This window comes from Chiloscyllium plagiosum, unplaced genomic scaffold (genome assembly GCF_037043375.1).
Source record: "Chiloscyllium plagiosum isolate Xiang-an unplaced genomic scaffold, Cpla_swu_hap1 HiC_scaffold_1, whole genome shotgun sequence".
Lineage (NCBI taxonomy): Eukaryota > Metazoa > Chordata > Chondrichthyes > Orectolobiformes > Hemiscylliidae > Chiloscyllium > Chiloscyllium plagiosum.
Genome location: NW_028270139.1, coordinates 169,335,387 through 169,356,386, shown reverse-complemented (window position 1 = coordinate 169,356,386; position 21,000 = coordinate 169,335,387). Strand labels below are relative to the sequence as shown.

Genomic DNA, 21,000 nt, shown 5'->3' with positions numbered 1-21,000 from the left:
GGATGGTCTAGATGACCGGGATGAGATAGGGTAGATGGAGGAAGGATGGTCTAGGTGACTGGGATGAGGTATGGGAGATGGAGGAAGGATGATCCAGATGATCAGGATGAGACAGGGTAGATGGAGGAAGGATGGTCCAGATGACTGGGATGAGATAGGGGAGATGGAGGGAAGATGGTCCAGATGACTGGGATGAGATAGGGGAGATTTAGGAAGGATGGTCCAGATGATCAGGATGAGACAGGGTAGATGGAGGAAGGATGGTCCAGATGACCGGGATGAGATAGGGAGATGGAGGAAGGATGGTCCAGATGATTAAGATGAGATATGGGAGATGGAGGAAGGATGGTCCAGATGATCAGGATGAGATAGGGTAGGTGGAGGAAGGATGGTCCAGGTGACCGGGATGAGATAGGGTAGGTGGAGGAAGGATGGTCCAGATGACCGGGATGTGTTAGGGGTGGTGGAGGAAGGATGGTCTTGATGACCGGGATGAGATAGGGAGATGGAGGAAGGATGGTCCAGATGATCAGGATGAGATAGGGGAGATGGAGGAAGGATGGCCCAGATGACCGGGATGAGATAGGGGAGATGGAGGAAGGGTGGTCCAGAAGACCGGGGTGTGTTAGGGGTGGTGGAGGAAGGATGGTCTTGATGACCGGGATGAGATAGGGAGATGGAGGAAGGATGGCCCAGATGACCGGGATGAGATAGGGGAGATGGAGGAAATATGGTACAGATGACCGGGATGAGACAGGGTAGATGGAGGAAGGGTGGTCCAGAAGACCGGGATGTGTTAGGGGTGGTGGAGGAAGGATGGTCTTGATGACCGGGATGAGATAGGGAGATGGAGGAAGGATGGTCCAGATGACCGGGATGAGATAGGGTAGATGGAGGAAATATGGTACAGATGACCGGGGTGAGATAGGGGAGGTGGAGGAAGGATAGTCTAGATGACTGGGATGAGATAGGGGAAATGGAGGAAGGATGATCTAGATGATCAGGATGAGATAGGGGAGATTGAGGAAGGATGGTCCAGATGACCGGGATGAGATAGGGTAGATGGAGGAAGGATGGTCCAGATGACCGGGATGAGATAGGGGAGATGGAGGAAATATGGTACAGATGACCGGGGTGAGATAGGGGAGATGGAGGAAGGATAGTCTAGATGACTGGGATGAGATAGGGGAAATGGAGGAAGGATGATCTAGATGATCAGGATGAGATAGGGGAGGTGGAGGAAGGATGGTCCAGATGACCGGGATGAGGGAGGGGAGATGGAGGAAGGATGGTCCAGATGATCACGATGAGATAGGGGAGATGGAGGAAGGATGGTCCAGATGATCACAATGAGATAGGGGAGTTGGTGGAAGGATGGGCCAGATGACCGGGATGAGATAGGGGAGGTGGAGGAAGGATGGTCCAGATGATCACAATGAGATAGGGTAGATGGAGGAAGGGTGGTCCAGATGACTGGAATGAGATAGGGGAGTTGGTGGAAGGATGGGCCAGATGACCGGGATGAGATAGGGGAGGTGGAGGAAGGATGGTCTAGATGACCAGGATGAGATAGGATAGATGGACGAAGGATGTTCTAGATGATCAGGAGGAGATAGGGGAGATGGAAGAAGGATGGTCCAGATGACTGGGATGTGGGAGGGGAGATGGAGGAAGGATGGTCCAGATGATCAGGATGAGATAGGATAGATGGAGGAAGGGTGGTCCAGATGACCGGGTTGAGATAGGGAGATGGAGGAAGGATGGTCCAGATGACTGAGATGAGATTGGGGACATGTAGGAAGGATGTTCTGGATGATCAGGATGAGTTAGGGGAGATGGAGGAAGGATGGTCCAGATGACCGGGATGCGGGAGGGGAGATGGAGAAAGGATGGTCCAGATGATTAGGATGAGACAGGGTAGATGGAGGAAGGATGGTCCAGATGACTGGGATGAGATAGGGAGATGGAGGAAGGATGGTCCAGATGATTAGGATGAGATATGGGAGATGGAGGAAGGATGGTCCAGATGATCCGGATGAGATAGGGTAAATGGAGGAAGGATGGTCCAGGTGACCGGGATGAGACAGGGTAGATGGAGGAAGGATGGTCCAGATGATCAGGAGGAGATACCGGAGATGGAGGAAGAATGATCTAGATGATCAGGATGAGATAGGGGAGATGGAGGAAGGATGGTCCAGATGACTGGAATGAGATAGGGGAGATGGTGGAAGGATGGGCCAGATGACCGGGATGAGATAGAGGAGACGGCGGACGCATGGTCTAGATGACCGGGATGAGATAGGGAGATGGAGTAAGGGTGGTCCAGATGACTGGGATGAGATAGGGGAAATGGAGGAAGGATTATCTAGATGATCAGGATGAGATAAGGGAGGTGGAGGAAGGATGGTCCAGATGACCGGGATGAGGGAGGGGAGATGGAGGAAGGATGGTCCAGATGATCACGATGAGATAGGGGAGATGGAGGAAGGGTGGTCCAGATGACTGGAATGAGATAGGGGAGTTGGTGGAAGGATGGGCCAGATGACCGGAATGAGATAGGGAGATGGAGGGAGGATGGTCCAGATAACTGGGATGAGATTGGGGACATGTCGGAAGGATGTTCTGGATGATCAGGATGAGTTAGGGGAGATGGAGGAAGGATGGTCCAGATGACCGGGATGCGGGAGGGGAGATGGAGGAAGGATGGTCCAGATGATTAGGATGAGACAGGGTAGATGGAGGAAGGATGGTCCAGATGACTGGGATGAGATAGGGAGATGGAGGAAGCATGGTCCAGATGATTAGGATGAAATATGGGAGATGGAGGAAGGATGGTCCAGATGATCCGGATGAGATAGGGTAAATGGAGGAAGGATGGTCCAGGTGACCGGGATGAGACAGGGTAGATGGAGGATGGATGGTCCAGATGATCAGGAGGAGATACCGGAGATGGAGGAAGAATGATCTAGATGATCAGGATGAGATAGGGGAGATGGAGGAAGGATGGTCCAGATGACTGGAATGAGATAGGGGAGTTGGTGGAAGGATGGGCCAGATGACCGGGATGAGATAGGGGAGGTGGAGGATGGATGGTCTAGATGACCGGGATGAGATAGGATAGATGGACGAAGGATGTTCTAGATGATCAGGAGGAGATAGGGGATATGGAGGAAGGATGGTCCAGATGACTGGGATGTGGGAGGGGAGATGGAGGAAGGATGGTCCAGATGATCAGGATGAGATAGGATAGATGGAGGAAGGGTGGTCCAGATGACCGGGTTGAGATAGGGAGATGGATTAAGGATGGTCTTGATGACTGGGATGAGATAGGGAGATGGAGGAAGGATGGTCAAGATGACCGGGCTGAGATAGGGAGATGGAGGAAGGATGGTCTAGATGACTGGGATGAGATTGGGGACATAGAGGAAGGATGTTCTATATGACCGGGATGAGATAGGGAGATGGAGGAGGGATGGTCTAGATGACCGGGATGAGATAGGGAGATGGAGGAAGGGTGGTCCAGATGACTGGGATGAGATTGGGGAAATGGAGGAAGGATGGTCCAGATGACCGGGATGAGATAGGGAGATGGAGGAAAGATGGTCCAGATGACCGGGATGAGATAGGGTAGATGGAGGAAGGATAGTCTAGATGACTGGGATGAGATACGGGAAATGGAGGAAGGATGATCTAAATGATCAGGAGGAGATAGGGAAGATGGAGGAAGGATGGTCCAGATGACCGGGATGAGATAGTCTAGATGGAGTAAGGATGGTCCAGATGACCGGGATGAGATAGGGAGATGGAGGAAGGATGGTCCAGATGACCGGGATGAGATAGTGTAGATGGAGGAAGGATGGTCCAGGTGACCGGGATGAGACAGGGTAGATGGAGGAAGGATGGTCAAGATGATCAGGAGGAGATACCGGAGATGGAGGAAGAATGATCTAGATGACTGGGATGAAGTAGGGGAGATGGAGGAAGGATGGTCCACATGACCGGGATGAGATAGGGGAGATGGAGGAAGGATGATCTAGATGATCAGGATGAAATAGGGGAGATGGTGGAAGGATGGTCCAGATGATCAGGAGGAGATAGGGGAAATGGAGGAATGATGGTCCAGATGACCGGGATGAGGTAGGGGAGATGGAGGAAGGATGGTCGAGATGACTGGGATGAGATAGGGGAGATGGAGGAAGGATGGTCCAGATGATTAGGAGGAGATAGGGGAAATGGAGGAATGATGGTCCAGATGACTGGGATGAAGTAGGGGAGATGGAGGAAGGATGGTCCAGATGATCAGGAGGAGATACCGGAGATGGAGGAAGGATCATCTAGATGATCAGGATGAGAAAAGGGAGATGGAGGAAGGATGGTCCAGATGATCAGGATGAGACAGGGCAAATGGAGGAAGGATGGTCCAGATGACCGGGATGAGTTAGGGGAGATGGAGAAAAGATGGTCCAGATGACTGGGATGAGATAGGGGAGATGTAGGACGGATGGTCCAGATGATCAGGATGAGACAGGGTAGATGGAGGAAGGATGGTCCAGATGACTGGGATGAGATAGGGAGATGGAGGAAGGATGGTCCAGATGATTAGGATGAGATATGGGAGATGCAGGAAGGATGGTCCAGATGATCCGGATGAGATAGGGTAAATGGAGGAAGGATGGTCCAGGTGACCGGGATGAGACAGGGTAGATGGAGGAAGGATGGTCCAGATGATCGGGATGAGATAGGGGAGATGGAGGAAGGATGGTCCAGATGACTGGAATGAGATAGGGGAGTTGGTGGAAGGATGGTCTAGATGACCGGGATGAGATAGGATAGATGGACGAAGGATGTTCTAGATGATCAGGAGGAGATAGGGGAGATGGAGGAAGGATGGTCCAGATGACTGGAATGAGATAGGGGAGATGGTGGAAGGATGGGCCAGATGACTGGGATGAGGTACGGGAAATGGAGGAAGGATAGTCCAGATGACCGGGATGAGGTAGGGGAGGTGGAGGACGGATGGTCCAGATGACCGGGATGAGGTAGGGGAGATGGAGGAAGGATGGTCTCGATGACCGGGATCAGATAGGGGAGATGGAGGAAGGATGGTCTCGAAGACCGGGATCAGATAGGGGAGGTGGAGGAAGGATGGTCCAGATGACCGGGATGCGATGCGGGAGATGGAGGAAGGATGGTCTAGATGACCGGGATGCGGTAGGGGAGGTGGAGGAAGGATGGTCTAGATGACCGGGATGAGATAGGATAGATGGAGGAAGGATGTTCTAGACGATCAGGATGAGATAGGGGAGATGGAGGAAGGATGGTCCAGATGACCGGGATGCGGGAGTGGAGATGGAGGAAGGATAGTCCAGATGATCAGGATGAGATAGGTTAGATGGAGGAAGGGTGGTCCAGATGACTGGGATGAGATAGGGAGAAGGAGTAAGGATGGTCTTGATGACCGGGATGAGATAGGGAGATGGAGGAAGGATGGTCCAGATGACCGGGATGAGATAGGGTAGGTGGAGGAAGGATGGTCCAGATGACTGGGATGAGATAGGGAGATGGAGGAAGGATGGTCCAGATGACCGGGATGAGATAGGGGAGATGGAGGAAGGATGATCTAGATGATCAGGAGGAGATAGGGAAGATGAAGGAAGGATGATCTAGATGACTGGGATGAGATAGGGGAGATGGAGGAAGGATGGTCCAGATGACTGGGATGAGGTAGGGGAGATGGAGGAAGGATGGTCTCGATGACCGGGATGAGGTAGGGGAGGTGGAGGAAGGATGGTCCAGATGACCGGGATGAGGTAGGGGAGATGGAGGAAGGATGGTCTCGATGACCGGGATGAGATAGGGGAGATGGAGGAAGGATGGACCAGATGACCGGGATGAGGTAGGGGAGGTGGAGGAAGGATGGTCCAGATGACCAAGATGAGGTAGGGGAGATGGAGGAATGATGATCTAGATGATCAGGATGAAATAGGGGAGATGGAGTAAGGATGGTCCAGATGACTGGGATGAGATAGGGGAGATGGAGGAAGGATGGTCCAGATGACTGGAATGAGATAGGGGAGATAGAGGAAGGATGGTACAGATGACCGGGATGAGATAGGGAAGGTGGAGGAAGGATGTTACAGATGACTGGGATGAGATAGGGTAGATGGAGGAAGGATGGTCTAGGTGACTGGGATGAGATATGGGAGATGGAGGAAGGATGGTCCAGATGATCAGGATGAGACAGGGTAGATGGAGGAAGGATGGTCCAGATGACTGGGATGAGATAGGGTAGATGGAGGAAGGATGGTCTAGGTGACTGGGATGAGATATGGGAGATGGAGGAAGGATGGTCCAGATGATCAGGATGAGACAGGGTAGATGGAGGAAGGATGGTCCAGATGACTGGGATGAGATAGGGTAGATGGAGGAAGGATGGTCTAGATGACCAGGATGAGATAGGGAGATGGAGGAAGGATGGTCTAGTTGACTGGGATGAGATAGGGTAGATGGAGGAAGGATGGTCCAGATGACTGGGATGAGATAGGGTAGATGGAGGAAGGATGGTCTAGATGACCAGGATGAGATAGGGAGATGGAGGAAGGATGGTCTAGTTGACTGGGATGAGATTGCGGACATGGAGGAAGGATGTTCTATATGACCGGAATGAGATAGGGTAGATGGAGGAAGGATGGTCTAGGTGACTGGGATGAAATATGGGAGATAGAGGAAGGATGGTCCAGATGATCAGGTTGAGATAGGGTAGATGGAGAAAGGATGGTCCAGGTGACCGGGATGAGACAGGGTAGATGGAGGAAGGATGGTCCAGATGATCAGGAGGAGATACCGGAGATGGAGGAAGGATGACCTAGATGATCAGGATGAGATAGGGGAGATGGAGGAAGGATGGTCCAGATGACTGGAATGAGATAGGGGTGATGGTGGAAGGATGGACCAGATAACCGGGATGAGATAGGGAAGATGGTGGATGGATGGTCTAGATGACTGGGATGAGGTACGGGAAATGGAGGAAGGATAGTCCAGATGACCGGGATGAGTTAGGGGAGGTGGAGGACGGATGGTCCAGATGACCGGGATGAGGTAGGGGAAATGGAGGAAGGATGGTCTCGATGACCGGGATCAGATAGGGGAGATGGAGGAAGGATGGTCTAGATGACTGGGATGAGGTAGGGGAGATGGTGGAAGAATGGGCCAGATGACCGGGATTCGATGCGGGAGATGGAGGAAGGATGGTCGAGATGACCGGCATGCGGTAGGGGAGGTGGAGGAAGGATGGTCTAGATGTCCGGGATGAGATAGGATAGATGGAGGAAGGAGGTTCTAGATGATCAGGATGAGATAGGGGAGATGGAGGAAGGATTGTCCAGATGACCGGGATGAGATAGGGAGATGGAGGAAGGATGGACCAGGTGACTGGGATGAGGTAGGGGAGATGTAGGAAGGATGGTCTAGATGACTTTGATGAGATGGGGGAGATGGAGGAAGGATGGTCCAGATGAATGGGATGAGGTAGGGGAGATTGAGGAAGGATGGTCTAGATGACTGGGATGAGATAGGGTAGAGGGAGGAAGGATTGTCCAGATGACTGGAATGAGGTAGGGGAGATGGAGGAAGGATGGTCCAGATGACCGAGATAAAATAGGGGTGATGGAGGACGGATGGTCTTGATGACTGGGATGAGGTAGGGGAGATGGAGGTAGGATGATCCAGATGACTGGTATGCGGTAGGGGAGGTGGAGGAAGGATTGTCCAGATGACTGGGATGAGATAGGGGAGATGGAGGAAGGATGGTCTCGATGACTGGGATGAGATAGGGTAGATGGAGGAAGGATAGTCCAGATGACTGGAATGAGGTAGGGGAAATGGAGGAAGGATGGTCCAGATGACTGGGATGAGGTAGGGGAGATGGAGGAAGGATGGTCTAGATGACTGGGATGAAGTAGGGGAGATGGAGGACGGATGGTCCAGATGACTGGGATGAGGTAGGGTCGATGGAGGAAGGATGGTCCAGAGGACCGGGATGAAATAGGGTGATGGAGGATGGATGGTCTAGATGACTGGGATGAGGTAGGGGAGATGGAGGAAAGATGATCCAGATGTCTGGGATGAGATAGTGGAGATGGAGGAAGGATGGTCCAGAAGATCGGGATGAAATAGGGGTGATGGAGGATGGATGGTCTAGATGACTGGGATGTGGTAGGGGAGATGGAGGAAGGATGAGCTAGATGACCGTATTGCGATAGGGGAGGTGGAGGAAGGATGGTTTAGATGACCGGGATGAGATAGGGGAGATGGTGGAAGGATATTCTAGATTATCAGGATGAGATAGGGGAGATGGAGGAAGGGTGGCCCAGATGACCGGGACGCGGGAGGGGAGATGAAGGAAGGATGGTCCAGATGATCAGGATGAGATAGGGTAGATGGAGGAAGGATGGTCCAGATGACTGGGATGCGGGAGGGGAGATGGTGGAAGGATGGTCCAGATGATCAGGATGAGATAGGGTAGATGGAGGAAGGATGGTCTAGATGAACGGGATGAGATTGGGGACATGGAGGAAGGATGTTCTATATGAGTGGGATGACATAGGGTAGATGGAGGAAGGATGGTCTAGATGACTGGGATGAGATAGGGGAGATGGAGGAAGGATGTTCCAGATGACTGGGATGAGGTAGGGGAGATGGAGGAAGGATGGTCTAGATGACTGGGATGAGATTGGGGACAGGGAGGAAGGATGTTCTATATGACTGGGATGAGATAGGGTAGATGGAGAAAGGTTGGTCTAGATGACTGGGATGAAATAGGTGAGATGGAAGAAGGATAGTCTAGATGACTGGGATGAGGTAGGGGAGATGGAGGAAGGATGGTCTAGACGACTGGGATGAGATAGGGTAGATGGAGGAAGGATAGTCCAGATGACTAGAATGAGGTAGGGGAGATGGAGGAAGGATGGTCTAGATGATCAGGATGAAATAGGGGAGATGGAGGAAGGATGGTCCAGATGATCAGGATGAGATAGGGGAGATGGAGGAAGGATGGTCCAGATGACTGGGATGAGGTAGGGGAGATGGCAGAAGTATGGTCCAGATGACTTGGATGAGGTAGGGGAGATGGAGGAAGGATGGTCCAGATGACTGGGATGAGGTAGGGTAGATGGAGGAAGGATGGTCTAGATGATCAGGATGAGATAGGGGAGATGGAGGAAGGATGGTCTAGATGACCGGGATGAGATAGGGGAGATGGAGGAAGGATGGTCTAGATGACCGGGATGAGATAGGGGAGATGGAGGACGGATGGTCTAGATGACTGGGATGAGGTAGGGGAGATGGAGGAAGGATGATCCAGATGTCTGGGATGAGATAGGGGAGATGGAGGAAGGATGGTCCAGATGACCGGGATGAGATAGGGGAGATGGAGGAAGGATGGTCCAGATGATCAGGATGAGATAGGGGAGATGGAGGAAGGATGGTCCAGATGACTGGGATGAGGTAGGGGAGATGGCGGAAGTATGGTCCAGATGACTTGGATGAGGTAGGGGAGATGGAGGAAGGATGGTCCAGATGACTGGGATGAGGTAGGGTAGATGGAGGAAGGATGGTCTAGATGATCAGGATGAGATAGGGGAGATGGAGGAAGGATGGTCTAGATGACCGGGATGAGATAGGGGAGATGGAGGAAGGATGGTCTAGATGACCGGGATGAGATAGGGGAGATGGAGGACGGATGGTCTAGATGACTGGGATGAGGTAGGGGAGATGGAGGAAGGATGATCCAGATGACTGGGATGAGATAGGGTCGATGGAGGAAGGATGGTCCAGAGGACCGGGATGAAATAGGGGTGATGGAGGATGGATGGTCTAGATGACTGGGATGAGGTAGGGGAGATGGAGGAAGGATGATCCAGATGTCTGGGATGAGATAGGGGAGATGGAGGAAGGATGGTCCAGATGACCGTGATGAGATAGGGGAGATGGAGGAAGGATGGTCTAGATGACTGGGATGAGGTAGGGGAGATGGAGGAAGTATAGTCTAGATGACTGGGATGAGATAGGTTAGATGGAGGAAGGATGGTCCACATGACTGGAATGAGGTAGGGGAGATGGAGGACGGATGGTCCAGATGACTGGGATGAGGTAGGGTCGATGGAGGAAGGATGGTCCAGAGGACCGGGATGAAATAGGGGTGATGGAGGATGGATGGTCTAGATGACTGGGATGAGGTAGGGGAGATGGAGGAAGGATGATCCAGATGACCGGGATGAGATAGGGGAGATGGAGGAAGGATGGTCTCGATGACCGGGATGAGGTAGCGGAGATGGAGGAAGGATGATCTAGATGACCGGTATGCGATAGGGGAGATGGAGGAAGGATGGTTTAGATGACCGGGACGAGATAGGGGAGATGGTGGTAGGATGTTCTAGATTATCAGGATGAGATAGGGGAGATGGAGGAAGGGTGGCCCAGATAACCGGGACGCGGGAGGAGAGATGAAGGAAGGATGGTCCAAATGATCAGGATGAGATAGGGTAGATGGAGGAAGGATGGTCCAGATGACTGGGTTGCGGGAGGGGAGATGGTGGAAGGATGGTCCAGATGATCAGGATGAGATAGGGTAGATGGAGGAAGGATGGTCTAGATGACCGGGATGAGATAGGGGACATGGAGGAAGGATGTTCTATATGAGTGGGAGACATAGGGTAGATGGAGAAAGGTTCGTCTAGATGGCTGGGATGAGATGGGGAGATGGAGGAAGGAGGGTCTAGATGACTGGGATGAGGTAGGGGAGATGGAGGAAGGATGGTCCAGATGACCGGGATGAGGTAGGGGAGATGGAGGACGGATGGTCTAGATGACTGGGATGAAGTAGGGGAGATGGAGGAAGGATGGTCCAGATGACTGGGATGAGGTAGGGGAGATGGAGGAAGGATGGTCCAGATGACCGGGATGAGGTAGGGGAGATGGAGGAAGGATGGTCCAGATGACTGGGATGAGATAGGGTAGATGGAGGAAGGATTGTCCAGATGACTGGAATGAGGTAGGGGAAATGGAGGAAGGATGGTCCAGATGACTGGGATGAGGTAGGGGAGATGGAGGAAGGATGGTCCAGATGATCAGGATTAGATAGGGGAGATGGAGGAAGGATGGTCCAGATGACTGGGATGAGGTAGGGTCGATGGAGGAAGGATGGTCCACATGACTGGAATGAGGTAGGGGAGATGGAGGACGGATGGTCTAGATGACTGGGATGAGATAGGGGAGATGGAGGAAGGATGGCCCAGATGTCCAGGATGAGATAGGGGAGATGGAGGATGGATGGTCCAGATGACTGGGATGAGATAGGGGAGATGGAGGAAGGATGGCCCAGATATCCAGGATGAGATAGGGGAGATGGAGGAAGGATGTTCTAGATGACTGGGATGAGACAGGGGAGATGGAGGAAGGATGGCCCAGATGTTCAGGATGAGATAGGGGAGATGGAGGACGGATGGTCTAGATGACTGGAATGAGACAGGGGAGATGGAGGAAGGATGGCCCAGATGTCCAGGATGAGATAGGGGAGATGGAGGAAGGATGTTCTAGATGACTGGGAGTCCAGAATCACAGGTCACAATCTAAGGATACAGGTTAGACCATTTTTCACTGACATGAGGAGAGTGGTGAACCTATGGAATTATCAGCTAGAGAAAGCAGATAAAGAGGCTTAAGGTGAGATAGAAAGATTTAAAAGGGTTTTGAGAAGATTTGTAGCTTAGGTTGAGGCTCTGGATGTAGGTTTGCTCACTGAGCTGGAAGGTTCATTTCCAGACGTTACGTCACCATACTAAATAACATCTTCTGTGGCCCTTTGGGTGATACACTGCTGATAATTCCTGTTTTCTATTTATATGTCTGAGTTTCTTTGGATCGGTGATGTCATTTCCTGTGGTGCTGTCATTTCCTGTTCTTTTTTCTCAGGGGTGTGGGACATGGGGTCTAACTCAATGTGTTTGTTGACAGATCCGTTTGGTATGCCATGCTTCTAGGAATTCTCGTGCATGTCTCTGTTTGGCTTGTCCTAGGGTGGATGTGCTGTCCCAGTCGAAGTGGTGTCTTCCTTATCTGTATGTAAGGATACTAGTGAGAGAGGGTCATGTCGTTTCATGGCTAGTTGGTGTTCATGTATCCTAGTGGCTAGTTTTCTGCCTGTTTGTCCAATGTAGTGTTTGTTAGTTATTGCATGGTATTTTGTAAATGACACTAGTTTTGCTTGTTGTCTGTATAGGGTCTTTCAAGTGCATTCGCTGCTGTTTTAATGTGTTGGTGGGTTTGTGGGCCTTCATGATGCCAAGGGGTCTGAGTAGTCTGCCAGTCGTTTCCGAGATAACTTTGATGTAGTGGAAAGTGGCTAGGGTTTCTGGATATGTTTTGTCTGCTTGTTTGGGTTTGTTGCTGAGAAATCGGTGGACTGTGTTCATTGGGTACCCGTTCTTTTTTAATACACAGTGGTCTGAATACCAAGTACCAAATACTAGATTTATATAGGGATCTGGTGGGCATGGACGAGTTGGACTGAAGGATCTGTTTCCATGCTGAATAAACCGATGACTCTAAGACTCTAAGTCAATGAGCAGCTTGCTTGGTTTTGCTGACATTGATACAGAGATTGATACACCCTGCTGCTCAGCAGCCAATCTCTCTCCTGCATTCCACCTTGACATTGTGTGTGTGGATGTGCTGCCAATCAAATGGCCTGATTGGACCTGGATGGTGTCGAGCTTCTTCAATATTGATAGAGCTGTGGGGAGAGTGATAGCTCTTGACATTAAGGCCTTCTTTCACCAAGTATGACATCAAGAAGTCCTAGCAAAACTGGAATCAAAGGAAATCGGGGCAAACTCTCCACTGATTGGAATCATGAGTTTAAAAATGTGGTGCCTGAAACGTCGATTCTCCTGCTCCTTGGATGCTGCCTGGCCTGCTGTGTTTTTCCAGCACCACATTTTTCAACTCTGGTCTCCAGCATCTGCAGTCCTCACTTTCTCCTGATTGGAGTCATACCAGGCACATTGGAACATGTAGTTGTTAGAGGTCAATCACCTCAGCTCCAGGTCATCTCAACAGGAGTTTCTCAGGCCAGTATCCTCAGCCCAAACATCTTTAGTTGCTTCCTCCTATCCCTTCCCTCCATCTTAAAGTCAAAGGAGGGATGTTCGCCAATAATTACACAATGTTCAGCATCTTTCACAATTCCTCAGATAATTAAATATTCCTGTTCAAATGCAACAAGACCTGGACAATAGGCTTGGGCTGACAAATGGCAAATAACATTTGTGCCACAAATGCCAGACAATGACCATCCCTGATAAGAGACACTGTGCTGAGTATTACACAAGTGGTGCTTTTGGGGAGAAGGTGTATTTTGGGGTACTCTTTGGGGGGGGGGGGGGGGGGGTGCATTGTGATTAATGGAATCATACTTTGTGTTTCACAATCTTTGCATTTTGTTATAATAAGGTGGTTTGGTTCATTCTATATAGTCTTCATCTCATTTATTCATAAACTTTTGTTTTATTGTTAAACCAAAATCAACAGCTTATGTTTCAAGCCTGTATTCGGTCTCAGTTCTGACTTCTCTGGTAATAACATCAACTCAAATCATCACAGCTCGGTTGAAAGCTTGACATAATTCTAAAGGTGCAGTGCCAGCACGGCACGGGAGGCAAGCCAATCATCTCACCTGGTTTAACATGATAATATAATGACCCAATTCTCACCATCCCTCCGACTCCACTTAGAAATGTATCCAAGAGGCTGACAGAAAGGGAAGTGATTAATTTCATACCCCTCTATTATTACAGGTTCTGTCACATGCCTGTACTCCAAACAACGATACATCCTGGCATTTATGATCAAAACACACCTGTGAAAATAAAACAATGTTCTCATCATTGTATTGCTGTCATTCAATTTCAAAAATGACCCTGTCAGAATCCACGACATTTAACTGCAAGATCTTTGCACTTTCCCATATTATACTTAATGGACTAATTGTTCCGCCCATTTAATTAATCAGTTGTTATGGCCTCTTCACAACTCACATTTTCATATCATCTTTATGTCATTAGAAAATTTAACAACTACATATTTTAATCAATTATTAGTGGACATAGGTTGAAGGTAAAAAGGGGTGAGTTTAAAGGAGATGTGAGAGGCAAATGTTTTCCACTGAGGATGGTTAGTGCCTGGAATGTGCTGCCAGAGGAGCTGGTGGAAGCAGAAACAGTAGCAATGTTTAAAAGGAATCTTAACAGATACCATGAATAGGCAGGGAATAGAGGGATATGGAGCGTGTCAAGGTTTTAGTTTAGAAAGGCTTCATGTGTCAGGGCAAGCTTGGCAGGGCATAGGGTCTGTTCCTGTTACTTTGGCCCTTCATCCAAATTTGATATAGATTGCAAATAGTTTCTACAACAGTTGATCTTTCTGATCGTTTGCTGCTTTCTGTCTCTCCAACTTTGTACATAGTGTGATCTCCCCGATTTCCAATCTGTGAGATTTATTCCAGAATCCAGCAAATTTTGGAAGATCCTTAAATGTAAGCTTCCAGGATCTGAGAGTTTATCGGCCATTATCTAAGATTGTATTGCCAGTACTGTTTCCCAGTGATTTTGATTATTTTATCCTCTTTTAGCTCTTTCTTTTTCAGTACATTTGGGATGTTTTTCTTGCCTTCATTGACCATGCCAAATTGCCTTGAGAAGGTGGTGGTGAGCTGCTGCCTTATGTTGACACAGTCCTTGAAATGTAGGGACACCCACAATGCTCTCAGGAAGGGAGTTCCAGATTCTCACTCAGCGACACTGAGGGAACGGTATTATAATTCTAAGTGAGGAGAGTGAGTGAGTTGAAGGGAAACTTCCAGGCTGTGGGGTTCCAACAGAGAGAGAGAGAGAGAGAAAATATGTTTGTGTGTGTGCGCACGTGTGTGTGTGTTAGTGGTGGAGGGAGGGGATGCTTGTGGATGTGGTGCCAATTGAGTGAGCTGCTTTGTCCTGGATGGTGTCAAGCTTCTTGAGTGTTGTTGCAGCTGCACCATCCAGGCAAGTGGGGAGTATTCCATCACACTCCTGACTTGTGTCTTGTAGATGGTGGACAGGTTGTGGGAGTCAGGAGGTGAATTATTTGCTGCAATATTTCTAATCTCTGACTGCTCTTGTAGACATTGCATTTAATGTGGCAAGTGCAGTTCAGTTTCTGGTCAATTGTCACCCTCAGGATATTGAAATTGGAAGTTTCACTGAATGTCAAAGCACGAAGGTTAGATGATTGCTTATTGAAGATGGTTAATGCATGACATTTGTCTGGTATGAATATTACTTTTCACATTTCAGCCTAAGCGTGAATGCAGTCCTGGTCTTGCTCCATTTGGACATGATTGGTATCTGATGAGTTGTGAATAATACTAAATGTTGTGCAATTATTGGTGAACTTTCCCATCTCTGCAAAACAAATGTTTCCTTCTGCAAATCAATTACACTACATCTAATAGTTCCCTTTTATCAACCCTGCTTGTTATGTCTTGAAGGATCTCTAGCAAACTCATCAAACATGATTTTCCTTTCACAGAATCATGTTACCTCTGTTTGGTTGTAATAAGCTTTTCTATATGTCCTGCTATTTCTTCCTTAATGATGAACTCCAACGTTCTACAATAATCTGCAAACAATCAGGAAAGAGGTCACATGGACTGAGAGACAGCCCAAGTTCGTATGCAGTTCAGGGAATTTGGAGACAGGGTAGGAATTTGGTGCAAGGGAAAGAGATGCTTTTTGCTTGCTCTTTTTGGCTGACTGTAATTTTACATTTAAAGGATTAGGGCCCGGCACAAAAAAATGTGGCATCACAGATAAACCATAAGTTCATCAGTTAGTGATAACCACTAATTTGACTATCTGTTATAGGTTACTTTCAGATTCAAAGTAAGTAGGGGAAATATTGACAAGTTACAAACTAAAGACTGGAAGGACATTTTAAAAAACCTTTGACTAACAAAGCCACCACATCATCCCATTTTCTATTTTGTCTACCCTCCACAAAGACTGATCACTCCTGGGTGTTCAAATCCAGCTTTGGTCATCATGCAGTCATACCTCCGCAACTGCAATTAGCTCCTATCTGTTTATAACTATGTTTGCTGTTAAGTTGGCTAACTTCTGTGAATAATCTGTGCAGTTGTATCCTTCGGGTTGACTTTTCATCATTTTCCTTTCTTGTTTGTACTCTAGCCCCTATTCCAACTAGCCCTGTTTCGTCTGCCTTCTATTTCTCTTTCTACTTTGCTATCTTTTCCTTCCATCTTTGATTCCACACACACTTGTTTACTCATTCATATTCATATCTCATTCAGAAGCTCCTCCCCTGTACTAGCAAATGACTCCTCTAATGGAGTGTAACTACTCCAACTCTTGCAATCTTCTTTTCCGTTATTATTTAGATGACCCTTATATTTCATCTTCTTCCTCTTAGTGTTTTTTTTAGTTATCCTATTTACCCTATCTATGCCCCTTATGGTGTTAAAAACCTCTATAATGTAACCCCTCAGCCTCTGACGCACCAGGGAAAACAGCCTCAGCCTATTCAGCCTCTCATAGAGTCATAGCGTATGGAAACAGACCCTTCGGTCCAAGCAATCCATGCCAAACATAATCTCAAACTAAACTAGTCCTACCTGCCTGCTCCTGGCCTATATACCTGCAAACTTTTCCTATTCATCTACTTATATCAGTGTCTTTTATACATTGTGACTGTGCCCACATCCCCCACTTCCTCAGGAAATTCACTGCACATGTGAAACACCCTCTGTGTGGAAAACATTTGCCCCTCCTATCTTTTTAAATCTCTTTCCTCTCACCTTAAAAATTTGCCCCACGACTTGAAATCCCAGGGAAAAGACACCCACCGTTTACCCTATCTACACCCACCATGGCTTTTTAACCTCTACAAGATCTTGTCTCAACTCCCTATGCTCTAGCGAAAAAAAGTCCCAGCCTATTCAGTCTTTCTTTATAACTCAAACCTTCCATACCTGCCAACATCCTGGTAAATCTCTTCTGAACCCTCTTCAGCTTAATAATATACTTCCTATAACATGGTGACCAGAACTGCACACAGTTCTCCAAAAGAGGCCTCACCAATGTCCTGTACAACCTCAACATAACCTCCCAACTCCTACACTCAAAGGAATGAGCAGTGAAGGCAAGCGTGCTAAATGTCTTTTTGACCGTTCTGTCTGTACGTGACACAAACTTCAAAGAATTATCGATATGAACCCCTTGGACCCACTCCTTGCTTTCCGATCTCTTGTGAACACACTGGACCAAGTTAATATTCAGCTTTTTCCTTCCTTTTTTGCCACACTCTCATATTTCCACATGGCTATCTGTGCCTGTCTGTTACCAAACTTAATTTCCATACCTCATGCATTCACATATAGTATACTGTATTCTTGTGTGATTTCATCCTTCGGTATGGTGTATTAGATTCCAGATGAAAAAACAGCTCACTATAGAGGCTGTTGGAACGTACGCACGAGAACAATCATGCAATTATCTGAGTCAGTACGACAGATACCAGATGGCGAACAATTGCATTTAGATACAAATAAACCAAAATATTGATTAATCCTGTCACATGATCATAAGAATTAGGAGCAGGAGTAAGGCCAAAAGACTCCTTGAGGCCGTCCACTACCCAATGTCAAGTCTGATAAATTTATTGCTGCAAAGTTGCTTCTCCACTGATCTCCAATAATCTTTGATCTAGTTTTTCCACAAGCAATTGTTGATGATTACAGCTACATTTTTATTAATTAGTTATTGACCTGCCTATGTTATTGTACGTCACAACACTACAACCATCTCTGTGGCTTGTCACAGGGATGACATCTGCCTATGGGTGTCTCGGTGGCTCAGTGGTTAGCACTGCTGCCTCACAGCGCCAGGGACTCAGATTCAATTCCAACCTTGGGTGACAGTCTGTGTGGAGTTTGCACATTCTCCCCGTGCCTGTGTGAGTTTCCTCCCATAGTCCAAAGATGTGCAGGTTCGGTGGATTAGCCATAGGAAATGCAGGGTCATAGGAACAGGGTATAGGTGGCTCTGGCTGGGATGCTCTTTCAGAGAGTTGGTGTGGACTCATTGGGTCAAATGGTTTGTTTCTATACTTGTAGGGCTTTTATGATCTATGGTGCAAGTTCCTAAAAATAGAAACGAGATTAGGCCATTTGGCCCCTTAAGATTGCTATGCCATTTAATATAGAGGTGGCGATGGCCCAATGGTATTATTGCTGGATTGATAATCTACTGACCCAATTAATGTATTAGGAACGAGGGTTCAAATCCTGTTATGGCAGGTGGTGGAATTTAAATTTGGTAAAAATCTGGAATGGTGACCGTGAATTAATTGTCAGAAAAACCCATCTGGTTCAGTAATGTCCTTTAGGGAAGGAAATCTGCCATCCTTACCTGGTCTGGCCTACATGTGACTCCAGACCCATAGCCATGTGGTTGACTCCCAATTGCCCTCTGGGCAATTCGGGATAGGCAACAAATACTGTCCTAGCCAGTCACGCCGCATACAATGACAGAATTTTAAAAAAATGATCAAACATTCCTCACATCCACTTTCTGACAATTTCCTCTCCTTACAACTCAAACCCTCCAACCCTGGCAACATCTTTGTAAATCTTTTCAGAATCCCATCAAGTTTCACAATATCCTTCTTATACCAAGGAAGCTAGAATTAACACAGTATTCCAAAAGTAGCCTAACCAATGTCCTGTACAGCCACAACACGACCTCCCAATGCCTGTACTCAATACTCTGACCAATAAAGGCAAGCATACCAAACGCCTTCTTCACTGTCCTACCTACCAGCAACTCCACTTTTGCTAAACTATGAACCTGCACTTCATCAACACTCCCCAGAACCTTACCATTAAGTGTATAAGTCCTGCTTTGATTTGCTGTTCCAAAATGCAGCACCTCACATTTATCGAAACTAAACTCCATCAGCCACTCCTTGGCATACTGACCCATCTGATCAAGATCCTGTTGAGATAATCTTCTTCGCTTCCACTACACCTCCAATTTTGGCATCATCTGCAAACTTACTAACCATACCTCCTTTGTTCACATCCAAATCATTTATATAAATGCCATGCTAAAATCCATGTAAACGACATACGCTGCTGTACTCTCAATGATCACCATTGTCACCTCCTTGACAAATTTAATCGAGTTAGTAAGACATAACCTGCCTTGCACAAAGTTATGCTGACTGTCCCAAATTAGGCCATGCATTTCCAAATGTGTATAAACCTTATCCCTAAGAATTCTCTCCAATGGTTTCCCAACTGCCGATGTGAGACTCACTGGTCTATATATTCCTGGATTATCCCTATTTTCCTTCTTGAACAGAGGAATATTACCTACTCGCCAGCCCTCCAGGACCTCTCCCGTAGCCAGCGAGGATTCAAAGGACTTGGTCAATGTGCCAGCAATCTCCTCTCTTGCCTCTTTCAATAACCTGGAGTAGATACCATCAGGGTCTGGCGACTTATCCACCCTAATGTTTTTTTTAAAAGACCCAACACTACTTCTTTCTGGATCTCAAAATGCCCCAGCATATTAGCATGCTCCACACAAATCTCACTGTTCTCCAAATCCTTCTCCTGAGTGAAGACCGACACAAAGCACTCATTTAGGAAATCACTTACATCCTCTACCTCCAAGCACAAGTTTTATCCTGGGGTGGTCATACCTTCTCCCTAGTTGCCCTTTTGTTTTAAATGTATGTACAGAATGCCTTGTGATTCTCTTCAACCATGCTTGCCAAGGTCATTTTATGGCCCCTTCTCGCTCTCCTAATTCCCTGCTTGAGTTCTTTCCTGCTTTCTTTATATTCCTCACAGACCCTGTCTGATTTTAACCTCCTAAACCTTACGTACGCTTCTTTTTCCCTTTTGATTAAATTCCCAACCCCGCTCATTATCCAAGGTCCCATACCTTGCCATTCGTGTCCTTCCTCCTTACTGGAACATGCTGGTCCTGAGCTCTCATCATTAGGTCTTTAAACAATTCCCACATGTCAAATGTGGACTTGCCCGATAACAGCTCCTCCCAATTAACATTCCCTAGTTCCTGCTTAATACTGACATCAGTTGCCCTCCCCCAATTTTGTACCTTCCCGCATAGTCCTGACATATCCTTATTCATAGCTACCTTGAAACATAAGAAGTTATGATCACTGTTTCCAAAATGGCTTCCTACTGAAAAGTCAGTCATCTGGCCAGGCTCATTAGGCAGTACAAGGTCCAGTGTGGCCCCCTCTCTAACTGGACTATCCACGTACTGTTTTAAGAAACCCTCTTGGATGTACTTAGCAAATACTGCTCCACTTGAAACTCTTGCTCCAAGGGAGTCCCAGTCAATATTGAGGAAGTTAATGTCACCCACTATGACAACCCTGTTGTTATTGCAGCTTTCCATAAGCTGCTGACATACTTGTTCCACAATGTCTCAGTGGCTATTAAGGGCCTATAGTATAATCATTGAGTCATAGAGATGTACAGCATAGAAGCAGATGCTTCGGTCCAACCCGTCCATGCCGACCAGATATCCCAACACAATCTAGTCCCACCTGCCAGCACCCAGCCCTCCAAACCCTTCCTATTCATATACCCATCCAAATGCCTCTTAAATGTTGCAATTGTACCAGCCTCCACCACTTCTTTAGCAGCTCACTAATTTTCCCAGACGCACTCCGATGTCCAGTGACACACAAATTCAAACAGCGAAGGCAGTAACTGTGTAGGTACACTGTGGTGTCAGTTTCTTTCTCTCTCTGTCTCCTGCACTGACCTCATGCTGTGCTTCCTTTGTCTCTTCTCCCTTTTAAAACTGCTGTTGTTTTGACTTCTTTTTTCCAAAGTTCCAAAACAATGCG

At 47.8% G+C, this 21,000-nt stretch overlaps 1 protein-coding gene across 1 annotated transcript in view; it reads right to left on the bottom strand.

Moving 5' to 3' along the window:
- Window positions 1–21,000, bottom strand: part of LOC148152293 (disintegrin and metalloproteinase domain-containing protein 12-like) — a 236,154-nt gene that overhangs the window by 18,298 nt on the left and 196,856 nt on the right. The window contains exon 17 of the mRNA XM_087985877.1: window positions 13,838–13,915. Coding sequence (XP_087842003.1) covers window positions 13,838–13,915 — 78 coding nt within the window. The remainder of the gene's footprint in view (window positions 1–13,837; window positions 13,916–21,000) is intronic.